At 41.0% G+C, this 15,759-nt stretch overlaps 1 protein-coding gene across 1 annotated transcript; it reads right to left on the bottom strand.

Moving 5' to 3' along the window:
* Window positions 1-413: 413 nt before the first annotated feature.
* LOC129099676 (dystroglycan 1-like) lies at window positions 414-14,063 on the bottom strand. The gene is made up of 3 exons (XM_054609012.1): window positions 13,751-14,063; window positions 5,294-5,862; window positions 414-4,131 (listed from the first exon to the last, which is right to left on the bottom strand). The coding sequence occupies exons 2-3, from the start codon at window positions 5,714-5,716 to the stop codon at window positions 1,822-1,824; spliced, it is 2,733 nt and encodes a 910-aa protein (XP_054464987.1). The 5' UTR covers window positions 5,717-5,862; window positions 13,751-14,063; the 3' UTR covers window positions 414-1,821.
* Between the last annotated feature and the right edge of the window lie 1,696 nt (window positions 14,064-15,759).

Raw genomic sequence — 15,759 nt, 5'->3', positions numbered from 1 at the left:
GCGTCAAACATATTGAATTTACTGTATATGGCATTCTAATTTATCTGGTAAACTGTGTTTATCAGCCCATTGAATACACCTATACACATATATATTGAAAACATGTTTAATCAAGTTCCACTTTCTCAAAAAAAAAAAAAAAAAAAAAAAAAGGGACCATACACCATCGTTGAGGCTTTACAAATAGTATTACATTTTATTAATATATTTTCATAAAACAAGTTTAAGACTGTATCAAAAACTCAGTAAAAACATTAGATTTTTAACCATTTTTTCTTATGGTGATATCAGATATGAAATGTACATAATTCACATATTGTTGTTTCTTTGTTCCCAATCGTATTGAGATAATGCATTATTTTATTGTGACGGGTAGGTAAACGTTCTTTTGTACCCTCACAAACTATAAAGTCTTATTTTTTTTTTATTTTTTTTTTCCATGATTGTGATCATAAATCTAGACATACAATTAAAAAATAAAATTATTTCCCACTCTGGCCCTCCCGTTCCCGACTAGGTTTACTTATGACACTAACATAATGGAGTTGATTAATTTTTCACAGGCACACAATTATGTACATCCCCTTCTCCCCATGCCTCGTCTGAACCGACAACAGGCAGTGCACCAAACATGACAGTGCAACACCTCGAGGCAGGGCAGCGATAATAAAGTACTCTAGACCCCCCCTCCTACCTACTGAATATAAGACAGTGGATCCACCTCATTGGCTACGTCGCCAATTGGCACCCTGCTGTGAACCACAGCATTCCATTGGCCCCTTCATTATTGTTGGAGCAACCCCACATGGTTTGCCTTGTGACCACAGATATCACCTTGGCAACAGCAAAACCACTCGTCTCACAGGCAGGTTTAGTGGCACACACACACATTACAAAAAAAAAAAAAAAAAAAAAAAGGAAAAATATAAGTCATAATTTGTTTTTGTAACTTCATTAGGCTACGTCTACAACAGGCGTGATAAGTGTGATGTCCTTTGTGATCAAGTACCAGAGGAATCTCAGTCACGTGGTGAGTTCAAGGATACAAAAGAAAAAAAAAAAAGGAAACTCTTTTCTCCTTGTTTGACTACCACTCACTGTGTTCATTCCTGCGCAAGACACATAGTGCAAGGTTTAACAAGAAATTGCATAAGTGCAAGGTTTGCATGTTATTGTCAAGAGGGAGCAAAGCAGAGGAGAGAACAAGGAGAGATCAAAGTCGAAGAAACAGACGGATTGTTGTGGAAATAAAGTGTTTCATGCTTTCGGTTTGGCTTTTTGGATTTCATTCCCCTCTAGAAATAACAGGTGCAAAATCTTAGTAAACCTAGCCGAAGGACAGATAAGAGTGATATAGAACTCATAAAGATTAACATTGTGAGGGGGAGCCTCAAGTCTGTTGTCATGGTGACATCTGCTCAAAAGGCCCTGTGGGCTTCAGTCTTTCCTGCTTCTTTATTATTTTCTATACAATAGAAATAGTACATCATTGAAGATAAAATTGACTCTTCTTGGCAAAAAACAGAGAGAAAAAGAATATGCAAGAAGTCAAAAGCAGATCTGAAGGACAACAAAACAAAAAAAAAAAAAAGATTACAAAGTGTCGTCCCCCCCCCCCCCATCCGTCTGCCCTGTGCCAGTTGAAGTACTTGTACGATAGTTTCTTATCCATGATGGTCAAATATGTGGGTATGGTTGCCTGCTCCTCTACAAAAGTCAAAGCCATTTAATTGAACACATTGTAAAATTACTCCTGTTGTAGTTTTCAACAAGCATCCCTAAAATTGCACCAGCTTTCCAAACTGAAAGCTCCAGTGTGCGTTAGGGAGGCACGTAGGGAGGCGGTGACCTGTATGAGGTCATGTTCTTGGGGCGAGAGCCTTTGCCCTCTATGGGGACAGTAAATGGGGGCGGGGGCTGGTAAGGAGGTGCATTAGGATCGTCATCTTGATAAATAGAGTACTCCTCCAGCAGATCCTGGTTAAGCAGGGTGCTGTGAGGACCAGCCATGTTGGGGTACTCCGGAGGGGGAAGCGGGGGCTTTTCCTCCTGAAGGATAAGAGGGATGCTGGAGGACGGGGGTGACTTGGAATCATCCAACTCATCGGCGAATATTATGGGGACTCCCTTCTTGATGAAAGTGGCCTGCTCCTCGATGGTCATCTTCCCCTTGCGCTTCTTGCGGTAGCAGACCATGGCGATGATCCCGGCTATGAGCAGCAGGGCGGCTACCACCACGGCGGGAATGACGGTGTGGAGGTAGACGTCGTCGCTGCTCCTACGACCCGTCCCCGGTGAAGGCGTGGCGGTGGGGAGAGCCGGCATCGGCACCTCTCCCGGTGGGATGAAGGTGTAGCTCTGACATTTATTGGTGCCACGGATGGAGATGTTGATGGGTTTGAAGTCAGGCTCCATGGCTTTGATGAAGGCCAGTTTAGGCGTCCCTTGAGGATCAGAGATCCTGTTGCTGAGAACTGATATTTGGTCCTTTGGACAGGGGCTTTGCTGGAGGCTGTTATTGGTCCATTCCACCACGATCGAGCCTCTAGTGATGCTTCTGAGGGTCACTGTGCTGCTGTTGCGATCACCGAGGGCGTAAGCTAACTTTTTGGTCAGAAGTATCTTCTTGTGGACGTCGTTGCTTAACGTTTTGGGGTCACCATGGAAACGAGCAGCAAATACAACCGATGGTTTGTCATTAGTGGACCAACGGTTGACTTGAACCTCAAACGCGTCCATGATGCTCTTCCCACCCTTGTCGGTGGCCAACATGAAGTACTCGTGTTTCCCCTCATGCTGCTCCTCCGGGAGGCCGTACAGAAGCTGGATGGTGCTGTTGAACTGGATCCAGGAGGTTTCATTCACTGGCTCTTTAGGAGTCTTCTTCAAAGTCAAACGCAGCTTATCAGTGGTGCCGTCCTCTCGGTCGTAGAAAGTATCTGGAGGAATCTTAACCTCGAAGTACGTTCCAACCCATGCGTTCACCTGATCGACGGCGTTGCGGATCTCTGGGTTTTGATTCTGGTCGGGAGTCAAAGTTAGAGGGGTGGTGCGTTTGGGCGGTTTAGGTGTGGTGGACTTGGGCTCCCGGGGAGCTGGGGTGGTGGTTTTTTGTTTCTTGGTTTTCCTCGTGGCGGATGGTTTGGGTCTTTTGGTGGTGCTTGGCGGTGTTGGCAAAGCAGTGGCTTCCACAATTGTAGGCCGTGTCATGGTGGGCTGAATTGGGATGGTGCTCGTGATTCCGAGTACTCTTGTGGGTTGGGGAGGTCCGAACACAGGCGTGTGGGCTATCTGATCTCTGACCCTCATAGTGGGCTTCACCGGAAGAGGCAAAGGACCCCGGACGGGAGGAGCAGAGTTGTCTGTTGCTATGGCGATAGAGGGCGAAGTTGGTGTGGGAACGACGCGTACGGGGGGCTCTGGGTGAGACGTCGGAGGAAGCAGGGAGGGCACTGGGGTCGGAGTATTGTACAAATGCCGTCTGACCCGTTTCACTCCATGGGGCTTTTTGTTCACGATGTGCCAGCCGACCACTGGGTACCCCAGCCTGGCTGACATGGTCCCGTCCTTTGCAGAGGATTGGACGCTGTCAATGTCGGGGATACTGGCCTGGTCAAGGGCGCATCCCAGTTTCCATGACAGAAGCGCCCCATTTTCCACCACCTTCTTGGCATTCCCTGGTCCAGCCATGAAAGCAGACATGTCAAATAAGCGGTTGTTTACAACAGGGACCACCCTCATGTGCTCCAGGGGCACGTGAGAGAACTTTCTCATGACGCCCAGCAAGTTGACCCTCTGTTCGGCAACCATCTTTGTCAAGTCGGCATCCAGGATGACGGTGAGGACGGTGACGAGCTCCTCGGCGCCGCAGGTGAAAGGCTGGGCGCCGCTGACATCGGCCTGTAGAGTGAGCAGGGTGGGCTCGGTGTCTGCACGTTCTTCTGGGTACACTTCGATAGAGAACACCGTACTCGGGTACACTTGGCTGCCAGTCTTCTCAGTTATCTCCTCTCCAGACACCAAGATATGATACACACCTTTATCCTGCTCCAGGGCCAAGCCTCTCAGAATGCAGCTCTCTTTGTCCCAATAGAGCCAATAGGGTAAAGTCTCCTTTCCCATTTCAGTGAGCTACAGGAGAAACAACAAAGAAACACAATCACTGTTTTGTACTTCAGGGATACTTCTGAGATGTAAGTTGGTTCAGAAAAGGAAAAGGTCATTACTCATGTCAGTAAGTGATAATTTACTCTGGAATTAATTATGACTGGCCATTAAAAGTTACAAGGACCAAAGTGATGTTTTGAAATAAGTGAGTTTGACTGGGAACTTTTAAAAAATAGAGATGAAAAAGAGAGAAATGAGTAAATATTGCCAGTAGTGATGTTGTAATGAGGAAATGTTTGCTAATTACTAAAATGCTGAATATATTAGCATACATAAAACCCTGTATTTACTGGTTTGATATTGACCAAGTTGCCAGTAAAACAGGAGCTTGATGAACAAACGGAATAGATTTATGCAAATCCTTTAAATATCTAGAGCGAACACAGAAATGCTTTTACTATCTCCCCAACCCCCCCTCCATATTCCATTCAGTTTATCAAATCTTGCCAAATATGAACAGGAAGCAGGGTGAGCTTCCATTGATAACTATGTGAGTCATCACTCTTCATTTTGAGTTATTACAGTATGACAGGATATCATTCTGCATCACCACTTTGGCCAATAATAATAATCTCATCTCATTCATAAGTCAGACTGGAACAAATTGCACCAACGTCGGGTTCAATCAGCGGTGATAGGGTGATCAGAACTGAAGGGATGGATACTATCTATATCTATATATTACATATTTCTACAGACATAGGAAAGTACTGCTGTCACCATTAGGGCCATAAAATACCAATAAAATAGGTAGGAAATGTTTACACACTCCTCTGTGATACTCATTTTTCATTCTATAATAACAAGATCACAAATGACACTGGTGCTGGGTCCATTTCAACTTATAAAAAAGGCACCTCCCAAAATAAAAAGGATGAAAAAAAATCAGTACGACCACAAAATCCTTCCATACTCCCCAAAATATTATTCTATACATCAACACAAATACTGTTTTCATTGACTCATAATTCAGATTTCCTAATTAAACAAATGTTCGTCATCATTTACTTGCAAATATTTGTAAATACCAACACATTTGTGTGATGTAATGAATGATTCAATATTAAAACGCCAAATATTTCCCCACATGATATATATATATATATCTAATCTCCAGGTTACTTACGTGGACATTACAGGTTGCATTGGCCGGTCCTGGTGGAACCTTCAACTGAAACACCTGGCCCACGATCGCCGAGGAGTCCGGGATGCCGGTGTGTACTCCCCCGTTCTTTGCAGAGGAATCTAGGATAGCTGTAGGAGGTCCCTCGCCAACTGTAGACGCTGCAGCCTGGAGCTCAGAGAGCACAGAGGACTGCATAGAAGCCTCTAGCTCCACAGATATCATCTCCGTCAGTGTATCTTGGGGTTCTGGCACAGCGCCCTGGGCCATGGTCACCAGAAGCCCTATTACCAGAGGGATAGTCCTACACGAAAGCAGCGTGCTCCTCCCAGCATCCCCACAGCTCATGTCTTTCCGTTTATAGTGCATAGCAATAGGCCTTTGGTCTGCCCAACAGATGTCCATGAACCACTTAAGAGGCCACATGCAACCGACGTCGGTCCGATGATATGCTTGTGGATCAGATTCCCCTAGTTATTGGCTTTGCTCACAGATGCGGTGGTTTCTCTTTGCCGTCCTCTGTGATCCATGAAGAGGTCTTTGGCAGCCTGTTAGACAGCCATGTCAGCCAGCTATACGAGGGAAACACAACAAAAACAAACATGAGTGTGACAAAGTGACACAAACAAAAACATCAGCGCAAACATTCACTACACTTACAGAGTAACGTTTGTGGGGATGCTAGATTCATATTCCGTGATAGCAACACATCTTCCACTACAAGGTTCATTTGATAAACACATAAAAAACAACAACAACTGTATTCTATGGTGGAGGGAGAATTTAGGAGTCTCTTATCCTGAGGAAAGGAAAATACTTCTGTATCTCTTGCCAGACGGCAGCAGGATGAGCAGGTTGCAGCAATATGGAGAAAAATCAAATATTAAAATATGTTTGACCAAATATCTCGATATCAATAAGCAAACTCAACATTGTGACGATTGTAGTGGGTAAAAGCTCAGGGAAATCTACCTTGCTGCTTTTTTAAAAGACACAATCACCTATTTTCTTCCCCCCTGCTAATATTAAAAGAACTACATTTTCTCAGAAAGACGAGATTCACTTAGAAAGTATATAAATACCTGTAATTCTTGCTGATTTTTCTTAACACATGTACAGCTAAACTTGTTTTTTTTGGCGTTTATAATGAGAGAATAAGATAAGGAAGGAAGGAGACCGTCTTTTTTAAATCTCCATGTCTATTATTTAAGATCTAGAGAAACTGAAGGTAGGAGGATTTCTGACAGCGCATTAGTCTTCCAGATATAATTTGTAGGTTAACTGAGGTAATATTTGGATTAAATAAATCATCACACAAAGACTGGCTGAATCCTCTCATCTCAAAATGCATGCAATTACTTATTTTTGCCAACAACATAAATGATATCTCTCTATTTAGATTATCCACATGTAGTTCAAAAGCAATAAACATTAGAAAAACGACATATTGATCTCCTACTAATCATCACTTCTCTGTCATGGCATTTTTTTTAGCAATAGCGATTCTCACGAGATGCATGAATGTCAAAAAGGTTGTTTGTCTTGGTTGTAAGTTTTAATTAGGTGCCCTGGGGGTTGGAATTAGAGTATCCATTGTGCTGACCCAGCCAACCTCAATCCTGTAGCACTCAGAAACGGGCAGAGGAGGGTCATGCAATTGCCTGGAATCCTAATGCCCGACTGGCACAAAGCTGTGACGTCAACGCGAACAAAAACGTGCCTCTTCTCAACAGCTCCGAACCCAGAAGGCTTATTACAGAGGGTCTTAGTAAATAGCACGTCATTCACTGGTCAACATTTCGATCAACAACCTGTCAACTATACAAAACCCACCTTTCTAAGAATGTTTCATTCCGTTTGAAACGCCCCCATTCACAATATTTGGATGATTCATAGAACAAAAACAGCCAGTAAATGAGCGCTGCAATGCAACGGGAATCTCATGGGAACCAAAACATGTGTTTTAATCACCAAATGTACATGTATTTTCCCTTATACGGCAGGAATAAGGGACATACTCTCAACCTCATTGTTTTGGAATAAGTTCTAATGTTTACTGAACATAAGAGGCAGTCTTAGAATAAACCATCCACGCAAATGCATGGCCTTCCAGTAAACTAGCTCCTCCAGTAGCAAATAAAAGGTATAAGCTTCCAGAAAATGAGTTTGCTTCTTTCATTCATCCACTCGCTTTCGCTCTACTCGGACAATCGATCATACACAATCCTTTTTTTAAATTTGAATAGCTGCTGCTCAGATGTCTGACATTCAAAAACATCTAGTTTTCATCTGTGTAAAATCCATAACATTTTCATTCAGTTTTAGTTCCCAGTGTCTGAAGACATTTTTTTATAACCTTTAAAAACCCATTTAATAAGGGCTTGTTTGCAATTCATGTATTCTAAAAAAGGCGGCTTATTAAACAGTTGAGCGACTGCATTTTCCCTGCTGAATGGGCCGGAAAGACTTTCAATAGAAAAACATTGTTGCAGGTGGTGGGAGTGATCAGAGTCTCCGTGGAAATTGGCAATAATGTTAGGAAAACCTGCAGGGTCTGCACACACACCTTTACATTTTATATCATATGTTGCAAGGGACAAGAATTATGGGAAAATATATATATATTTTTTTATTTTAAAGACATTGGCCTTGGACCAATTTAGTGGCATTGTTTGTCTTATAAGGCTTCAATCTTATGGGAAAGACAAACACAGTTCTTAACAACATAGCCTTCTGTAATTGTGTGTTGAATTTAGTATTAAAATGACGCCTAAGCATATTAAATGTTGGGTCACTTTATTCTTTTTTTAACCAATGATAAATCAGCCTTTGGAGAAGCCAATAAAAAAAATAAAAAATAGTCGCCTACATTACTATGAATTGTGTAGTTCAAATAATCTCTGCCAGATCAACACCCAGCCTCTGTTAACCTGCCAATTTCTTACCACTAACCGCTTCATTTGCAACTTAGGTTTCTGTGGATTCAAGTCAAACTCTCACCTTCACTCCTTTTACAAAACTACCCACCTTATTCTGATCGTAAAAAACAGTATCTCTATAGTGGTGTACAGCTCAGCAAGTGCTGTTGAGACAGCCCAACCCACTTCTTTTCATTGGGAAATGTATGATTCATCCCTGGACAAAGGACTTAAAGTCAGTTTAATGTTTGCTCGGAAAATAGATTGTGTCAGTAGACTATCTACTGCCAGTGACTAATAAAAACATGGGCACATATATGCAACAACAACTTGGATCATACTTTTAAAATATGCATGTTGTTTTCAGTGTAAATGACAATGTACGGCAGGTATATGGTGGAGTGTTTCTGGCACAACAGTGTACTGTTATGACTAGACAGCCAGCTGGGGAAAACTAGAACATACAATCAACTCCCATCCACAGGGCTCCTCCTGTACCATCCAAACTTGCTGCATGTAGTCTGAAATGCTGGATGGACAAAGAATTAACATACAAATAGAAAACATAAAAGATACAACAAGAAGAGTCACTCTGAAATATGAAAAAAGTAGTAACGCTGGTTATCCGTTTTGGCTAACGTGACATTTTGCCGCCTACTCGCAAACCGAGTCACGTCTCACCTAACCAGGTTGAGACATGCACCTTATCTGGCATCTTTACTTCTAAAAGGAACAAAACACCAACGAGTCTCTTCACCTTAAAAGGCTGAATCTTCAAAAGCTTACAATATGCCAGCTGAGTTTAAAGGCAAAACATATTGCTTGATTCATCTATCAAGTAGAGTTTAAATGTAAAACACACACATTAACATGAAAATAGGTTTTACCCATAAGCTTAATTTAATTCAGAATGAGCACACCTCACCTCAGGCTGTTGCCTCACATACACACACACACACGGAGGGGAAAAAGAAAAAGCCACATCCGAGCATCAAAGTAAGCTTTCCATAATGTGGCCTAGATTCTATCACGTTCTCATTTCACAGTGTGTGAGTAATTCAGAGAACAATTCAAACATCTCATTAAAAAAATATGAAACGTTTCAGTGTGCCGATTTGAAGCGCCGTTTGCACGCGGTTCAAATGAACAAAACAATGTTATGATGAACGTGCATAGTAAAAAGCGTGTAATGAGGATGTGTCATTTGAGGAAAAAGCCAACAATCTAAACAAGGCTTAACAAGATGAAGCCATGTCACTTGTTGACAGGATTTCCTTTAAAAATAGAGATGGGACCGATTCGATCAAATATCGGTATCTAGTTCCAAGATGACTTAATTCACTTATCCAATATCGAAGTGAGGTCACCGATCAACGTATTGATCCATATGAATGTTATAATGTTGGGGTATGTCCCTACCGGCCGTGTTATGGCTACAAAGAAGCTAGTTAGCCACACTAGCATCTTTAGCACGGAAGTCAATGGGTTGCTCCACGCCCATAACAGTAGATAAACCAGATAAACAACAAATAACTATTGATTGTATTTTCAGATAAACGGTGTTCCGTTTTTCCAACCACAAACACAGCAACAGTGACTGTCTTCCATCTCGTTACACAGGTGGTGAGAGGCACTCGTGGTCCTCTCAATAAAGATTAATTCAAAACGCTCACTTACGTGTATATAAACTGACACGGCCTGCCATGTGTTTTGTCAGTCAGTGACTCTCTTTTGGCTATTTAGGCTGACAGGGAGATTCACTCGCGGTGCTCTCAATAAACCATTCGACATTCAGGCTACTTACAGCAGGTATTAAAAATCTAGTCTGCCATATATAAAGCGCTATTACTTCTGATTATTAACTCTGCATGGTAGCCATGGCAACCTCTCACCACTTCACCCATTCAACGTCTGACACAAACAGACCTCTGGCCTCGACTTTTATCACTTGATCGAAATGAAATGTGCGTATGAAGACATCTTGTCACACCACACACTATATTTTAACAAAAGCAGATAGAAGAAGCAGCCACGCACATTGTTGTTTCAAACTTATTCAATGTGGTTTTTGAGAGTGTAAATATACACTTGAAGGAGTTGTCAATATGCTATTGAACTCGTCTCTCTTTTGAACTTATGAATAAAAATCTTGTCGTAGGTGATAATTCTTCTGTGCACTTGATTTGTTCAAGTTTAAAAAAATAAATAATAAACATTAAAAAGGAAGAATTTGCACTCCTACATCTATTTGTATGTGAAGCATACTTTATCTTCAGCTCAAATAAATTGCCTTGGAATACATTTAAATTTGAATGCAAATGGTTTGCAAAAAGAGCTCTGATATTTGAATTAAATCGGTATATTTCCAAAATCAGGTATCTGATCGGAATGTAAAAAAGTGGATCAGTGCATCTTTACTTAAAAAACATTGGGAAGAACTTTAAAATTAAACGTATGCCATGTACTTTATCACCATTACAGTAAGGAAAACTCTGCCTTGGTAAGATTTCTAATTGAAGAAGTGATAATTGTTCCTCATTGTTATTGTCATGACCATCTCCATTGGGGCTAAGCTTTACGGCACACTGCTAAAATATTTAAGACATATAGTTTTAAAAAGGCCAAGCACTTAACAAAGTTTCTATAAAAGTGTTATTTACAATATTTATTTTCAGAGTTGAGTATAGTACAACCTAATTTCCCACTAAACACCTCATTGTTTCTACGAGGAGCCCTTTTTAATGTATGTTAAACAGTACAATGACACAAGCTTTAGTGTGTGTGTGTGTGTGTGTGTGTGTGTGTGTGTGTGTGTGTGTGTGTGTGTGTGTGTGTGTGTGTGTGTCATTTCAAATTGACGCCTGCACTACTAAAAGGGGGGGGGGACTAGACCATTTACAACCACTGTATCCACGCTTTCTGCAGCTCAACAGTGGTTAAAACTCCAAAAAACATCAAAAATAATTAGGGCTCCGATGCACAGTGGCACTCAGGGCCAATTGAATTGACGTACCACATCCAGCAGCCTCCAGATAGTGCATGAGCTGAATAACAAACATATCCACAAGACAAGCTTGCTTTGCGGATTGGATGTTTCCCTTGTGTTGCCCCCCCACCACACACACAGACACAGACACACACACAGTTCAACCCAAGTAATGAAATATGTGGAGAGAAAACACAAACTCGGCCTTGGCTGAGTGAACGTCTAACGTGGCATGATGACCTGAGAGCAACTCGTTTTAACTCTACGGGAGGGGTAACACTACTATAATGTAAAAAAACCTAAAGTTAAAAGTCAACAAATCCTTTTTAGTGTATTTCTATGTATTCAGGAGGTGTCTAAAGCCTGAAGCAAGAGTAAAGTTACAAGTGGAAAAACAATGCAAACGCTCAGCAAAGCTTCCCAACAAGTGGCACTTGTATCTGAAAATGCGTGTAAACTGATTTAATTTTACATTTCCAACTGTTTATTGTGACTTTACTACCCACACGTGATCAAACTTGTTATACTTTATAACAACATAAGGCTAAAAGAAAAAGCAACTAAAACAAAACGTTAAAAACACGTTGGCGGAAATTCAAGCTAACTAATAAAACATTAAGTTAACGTTAGCCTAAACCAGCCCTTTCCCAAGTTAACATCGACAAACGATGGAGACCCTGTGGTTAAAAGTGACAATGTTTACTGTCGTGTGATTAAAGCAAAACACCCACAATGCTACGACAATGCTACGACAATGAAACGTTTCAGGACTGACGTTTGTGTCCCAGTAGCCGGTTAACCGTTTTACAGCTAACGCTAGCTAACTAACTCAAATGTTAGCTAACATTTCAGTTAGTTAGCATTAGCTAGTTAAGGTTAGCTAATGTTAGTTAACATTTCAGTTAGTTAGTTAGCTAACATTTCAGTTAACTAGCTAACGTTAACTAACTGAAATGTTAACTAACGTTAGTTAACATTGCAGTTAGTTAACGTTAGCTAGTTGAAGTTAGCTAACAGTGAGCTAACAGTAACAGTGAGCTAACAGTGAGCTAACAGTGAGCTAACAGTAACAGTGAGCTAACAGTCAGCTAACAGTGAGCTAACAGTGAGCTAACAGTGATCTAGCAGTCAACTAACAGTGAGCTAACAGTCAGCTAACAGTGAGCTAGCAGTCAGCTAACAGTGAGCTAGAAGTCATCCAACAGTGAGCTAACAGTCAGCTAACAGTCAACTAACAGTGAGCTAACAGTCAGCTAACAGTGAGCTAACAGTGAGCTAACAGTAACAGTGATCTAGCAGTGAGCTAACAGTGAGCTAACAGTCAGCTAACAGTAACAGTGAGCTAACAGTAACAGTGAGCTAACAGTGAGCTAACAGTGATCTAGCAGTGAGCTAACAGTGAGCTAACAGTAACAGTGAGCTAACAGTGAGCTAACAGTGAGCTAACAGTGAGCTCAGCTAGTCAGCTAACAGTCAGCTAATAGTCAGCTAACAGTGAGCTAACAGTGATCTAGCAGTCAACAACAGTGAGCTAACAGTCAGCTAACAGTGAGCTAGCAGTCAGCTAACAGTGAGCTGACATCCAACAGTGAGCTAACAGTCAGCTAACAGTCAACTAACAGTGAGCTAACTCAGTTCAGCTCACTGTGATCTAGCAGTGAGCTACTGAGCTTAGCTCACAGCTAACAGTTAGCTCACTGTTAGCTCACTGTTAACAGTGATTAGCTGACTGTTAGCTCAGTCTGAGCTGTTAGCTCACTTAGCTCACTGTTAGCTCACAGTAACAGTGAGCTAACAGTGAGCAGCTGTTACTGTTAGCTCACTGTTAGCTAACAGTGAGCTGACTGTTAGCTCACTGTTAGCTGACTGTTACTGTTAGCTCACTGTTACTGTTAGCTCACTGTTAGCTCACTGTTAGCTCACTGTTACTGTTAGCTCACTGTTAGCTCTCTGTTAGTTGACTGTTAGCTCACTGTTAGCTCTCTGTTACTGTTAGCTCTCTGTTAGCTCACTGTTAGATGACTGTTAGCTCACTGTTAGCTCTCTGTTACTGTTAGCTCTCTGTTAGATGACTGTTAGCTCACTGTTAGCTCACTGTTACTGTTAGCTCACTGTTAGATGACTGTTAGCTCACTGTTAGCTCTCTGTTAGCTCACTGTTAGCTCACTGTTAGATGACTGTTAGCTCACTGTTAGCTCACTGTTGGATGACTGTTAGCTCACTGTTAGCTCTCTGTTAGCTCACTGTTAGATGACTGTTAGCTCTCTGTTACTGTTAGCTCTCTGTTAGCTATCTGTTAGCTTAGCCTCGCTGAGCGCTGCCCCTGAATCTGAGCGTCGCTCTCGCAGAGATGCACCTGTTTTATTCTAGGCGGAAACACACACCACACACCACACACACACACACACACACACACACACACACACACACACACACACACACCTAGCTAGCTTACATCGCAGCTAGCCTTAGCTTAGCCTCTCATGCTAACACTCTCTTCTTTACACACATGTCGTGATTAAAATAAACATCGACGTCACCAGGCTGCAGACTGACCTTGTTGTTCCCGCGATGCTAAGCTAACGTAAGCTAACGTATGCTAACGTAAGCTAACGTATGCTAACCCGCCGTGAAGCCTCCTCGTCGCGGAGCCATCGAACACGCGTCCTTTCCTCCCAAAACAAGCAGTCAGATGTGTGTGTGGGGGAGGAGATAGAGAGGTGTGAGGACAGATAGATGGTGTTTCTCCTCCTCCTTCTCCTCCTGGTTCAGTTTATTCTACAGATAATCCTCCTTCTCCTCTCTCCTCTGGTCCTCCTCCTCTGTCCTCTCTCCTCGCAGACAGGTCTACAGGTTGAGTGTGTGTGTGTGTGTGTGTGTGTGTGTGTGAGTGTGTGTGTGTGTGACTCCGCCTCCATTTTTTATTTATTTCTATGCAGGTGGAGGACACTTTGCACTGTGCAGGTGGTTGCATTGAATCCCCTCAATATTGTATGCATGCTTTAATATTCCATATTTGAGTTTCACTTACTGTTGAACTAATGCAAGTGTATAAAAGTAGTTATATCAAAAAGAAACATTACAAACTTTACATCATGTATTAAAAAAAAGAGGAAATATGAAATATAGTAGTTATTGGTACTGTATGTGCATGCTTTAATATTCCATATTTGAGTGTCACTTACTGTTAAACTAATGCAAATGTATAAAACTAGTTAAATCAAAAAGAAACAACATTGATGCAAAGTTTGTAATGTTTATTTATGATTTAACTACTTTTATACACTTGCATTAGTTGGGGACACTTAAATATGGAATATTAAAGCGTGCACATACAGTACCAGTCAAAAGTTATATAGTAGTTACTGGTACTGTATGTGCACGCTTTAATATTCCATATTTGAGTGTCACTTACTGTTGAACTAATGCAAATGTATAAAAGTAGTTATATCACAAAGAAACATTACAAACTTTACATCATGTATTTAAAAAAAGAGGTGGTTGCACTGAATCCCTTCATCAATATGTGCATGCTTTAATATTCCATATTTGAGTTTCACTTACTGTTAAACTGCAACTAATGCAAATGTATAAAAGCAGTTAATCAAAAAGAAACAACATTGTAATGTTTCTTTTTGATTTAATATTTTATACACTTAAATTAGTTCAACATTTGAGTGACACTTACTGGAATAATGCAAATTATAAAAGTAGTTAATAAAGTAACAGTCAAAAGTTATATGTAGTTACTGGTACTGTATGTGCATGCTTTAATATTCCATATTTGAGTTTCCTTACTGTTGAACTAATGCAAGTGTATAAAAGCAGTTAATCAAAAAGAAACATTACAAACTTTCAATATACAGTTTAAAAAGTCAAAACGTGTTCTCATATTGTATTATTGTATTATAATATATATATATATTTGTTGTTGTTTTATCTGTTTTTTATTTTTTATGGACCCATATGTATCCTTCCTTCCTTCTTCTGTGACTTTGCATAACTATCTACCAACACACATGGATTCATGTATTAAAACATAAAGCAGACAGGTCTACAGGTTGAGGCCAATGCGTGTGTGTGTGTGTGTGTGTGTGTGTGTGTGTGTGTGTGTGTGTGTGTGTGTGTGTTGTGTGTGTGTGTGTGTGTTGTGTGTGTGTGTGTGTGTGTGTGTGTGTGTTTTGTACCAGCATGACTCCGCCTCCATTTTTATTTATTTTTTTTCATTTGGAGACATGCAGGTGGAGGACACTTTGCACTGTGCAGGTGGTTGCACTGAATCCCTTCATCAATATGTGCATGTTTTAATATTCCATATTTGAGTTTCACTTACTGTTGAACTGCAACTAATGCAAGCAGTTGAATATGAAATATAGTAGTTACTGGTACTGTATGTGCACGCTTTAATATTCCATATTTGAGTGTCCCCAACTAGTGCAAGTGTATAAAAGTAGTTATATCACAAAGAAACATTACAAACTTTACATCAATGTTGTTTCTTTTTGATTAACTGCTTGCATTAGTTGCAGTTTAACAGTAAGTGACACTCAAATATGGAATTTTAA

Source organism: Anoplopoma fimbria, chromosome 12 (assembly GCF_027596085.1).
Source record: "Anoplopoma fimbria isolate UVic2021 breed Golden Eagle Sablefish chromosome 12, Afim_UVic_2022, whole genome shotgun sequence".
Taxonomy (NCBI): Eukaryota; Metazoa; Chordata; class Actinopteri; order Perciformes; family Anoplopomatidae; genus Anoplopoma; species Anoplopoma fimbria.
Note: the sequence above shows the minus strand (reverse complement) of the source record. Positions and strands in the feature narration are given on the sequence as shown.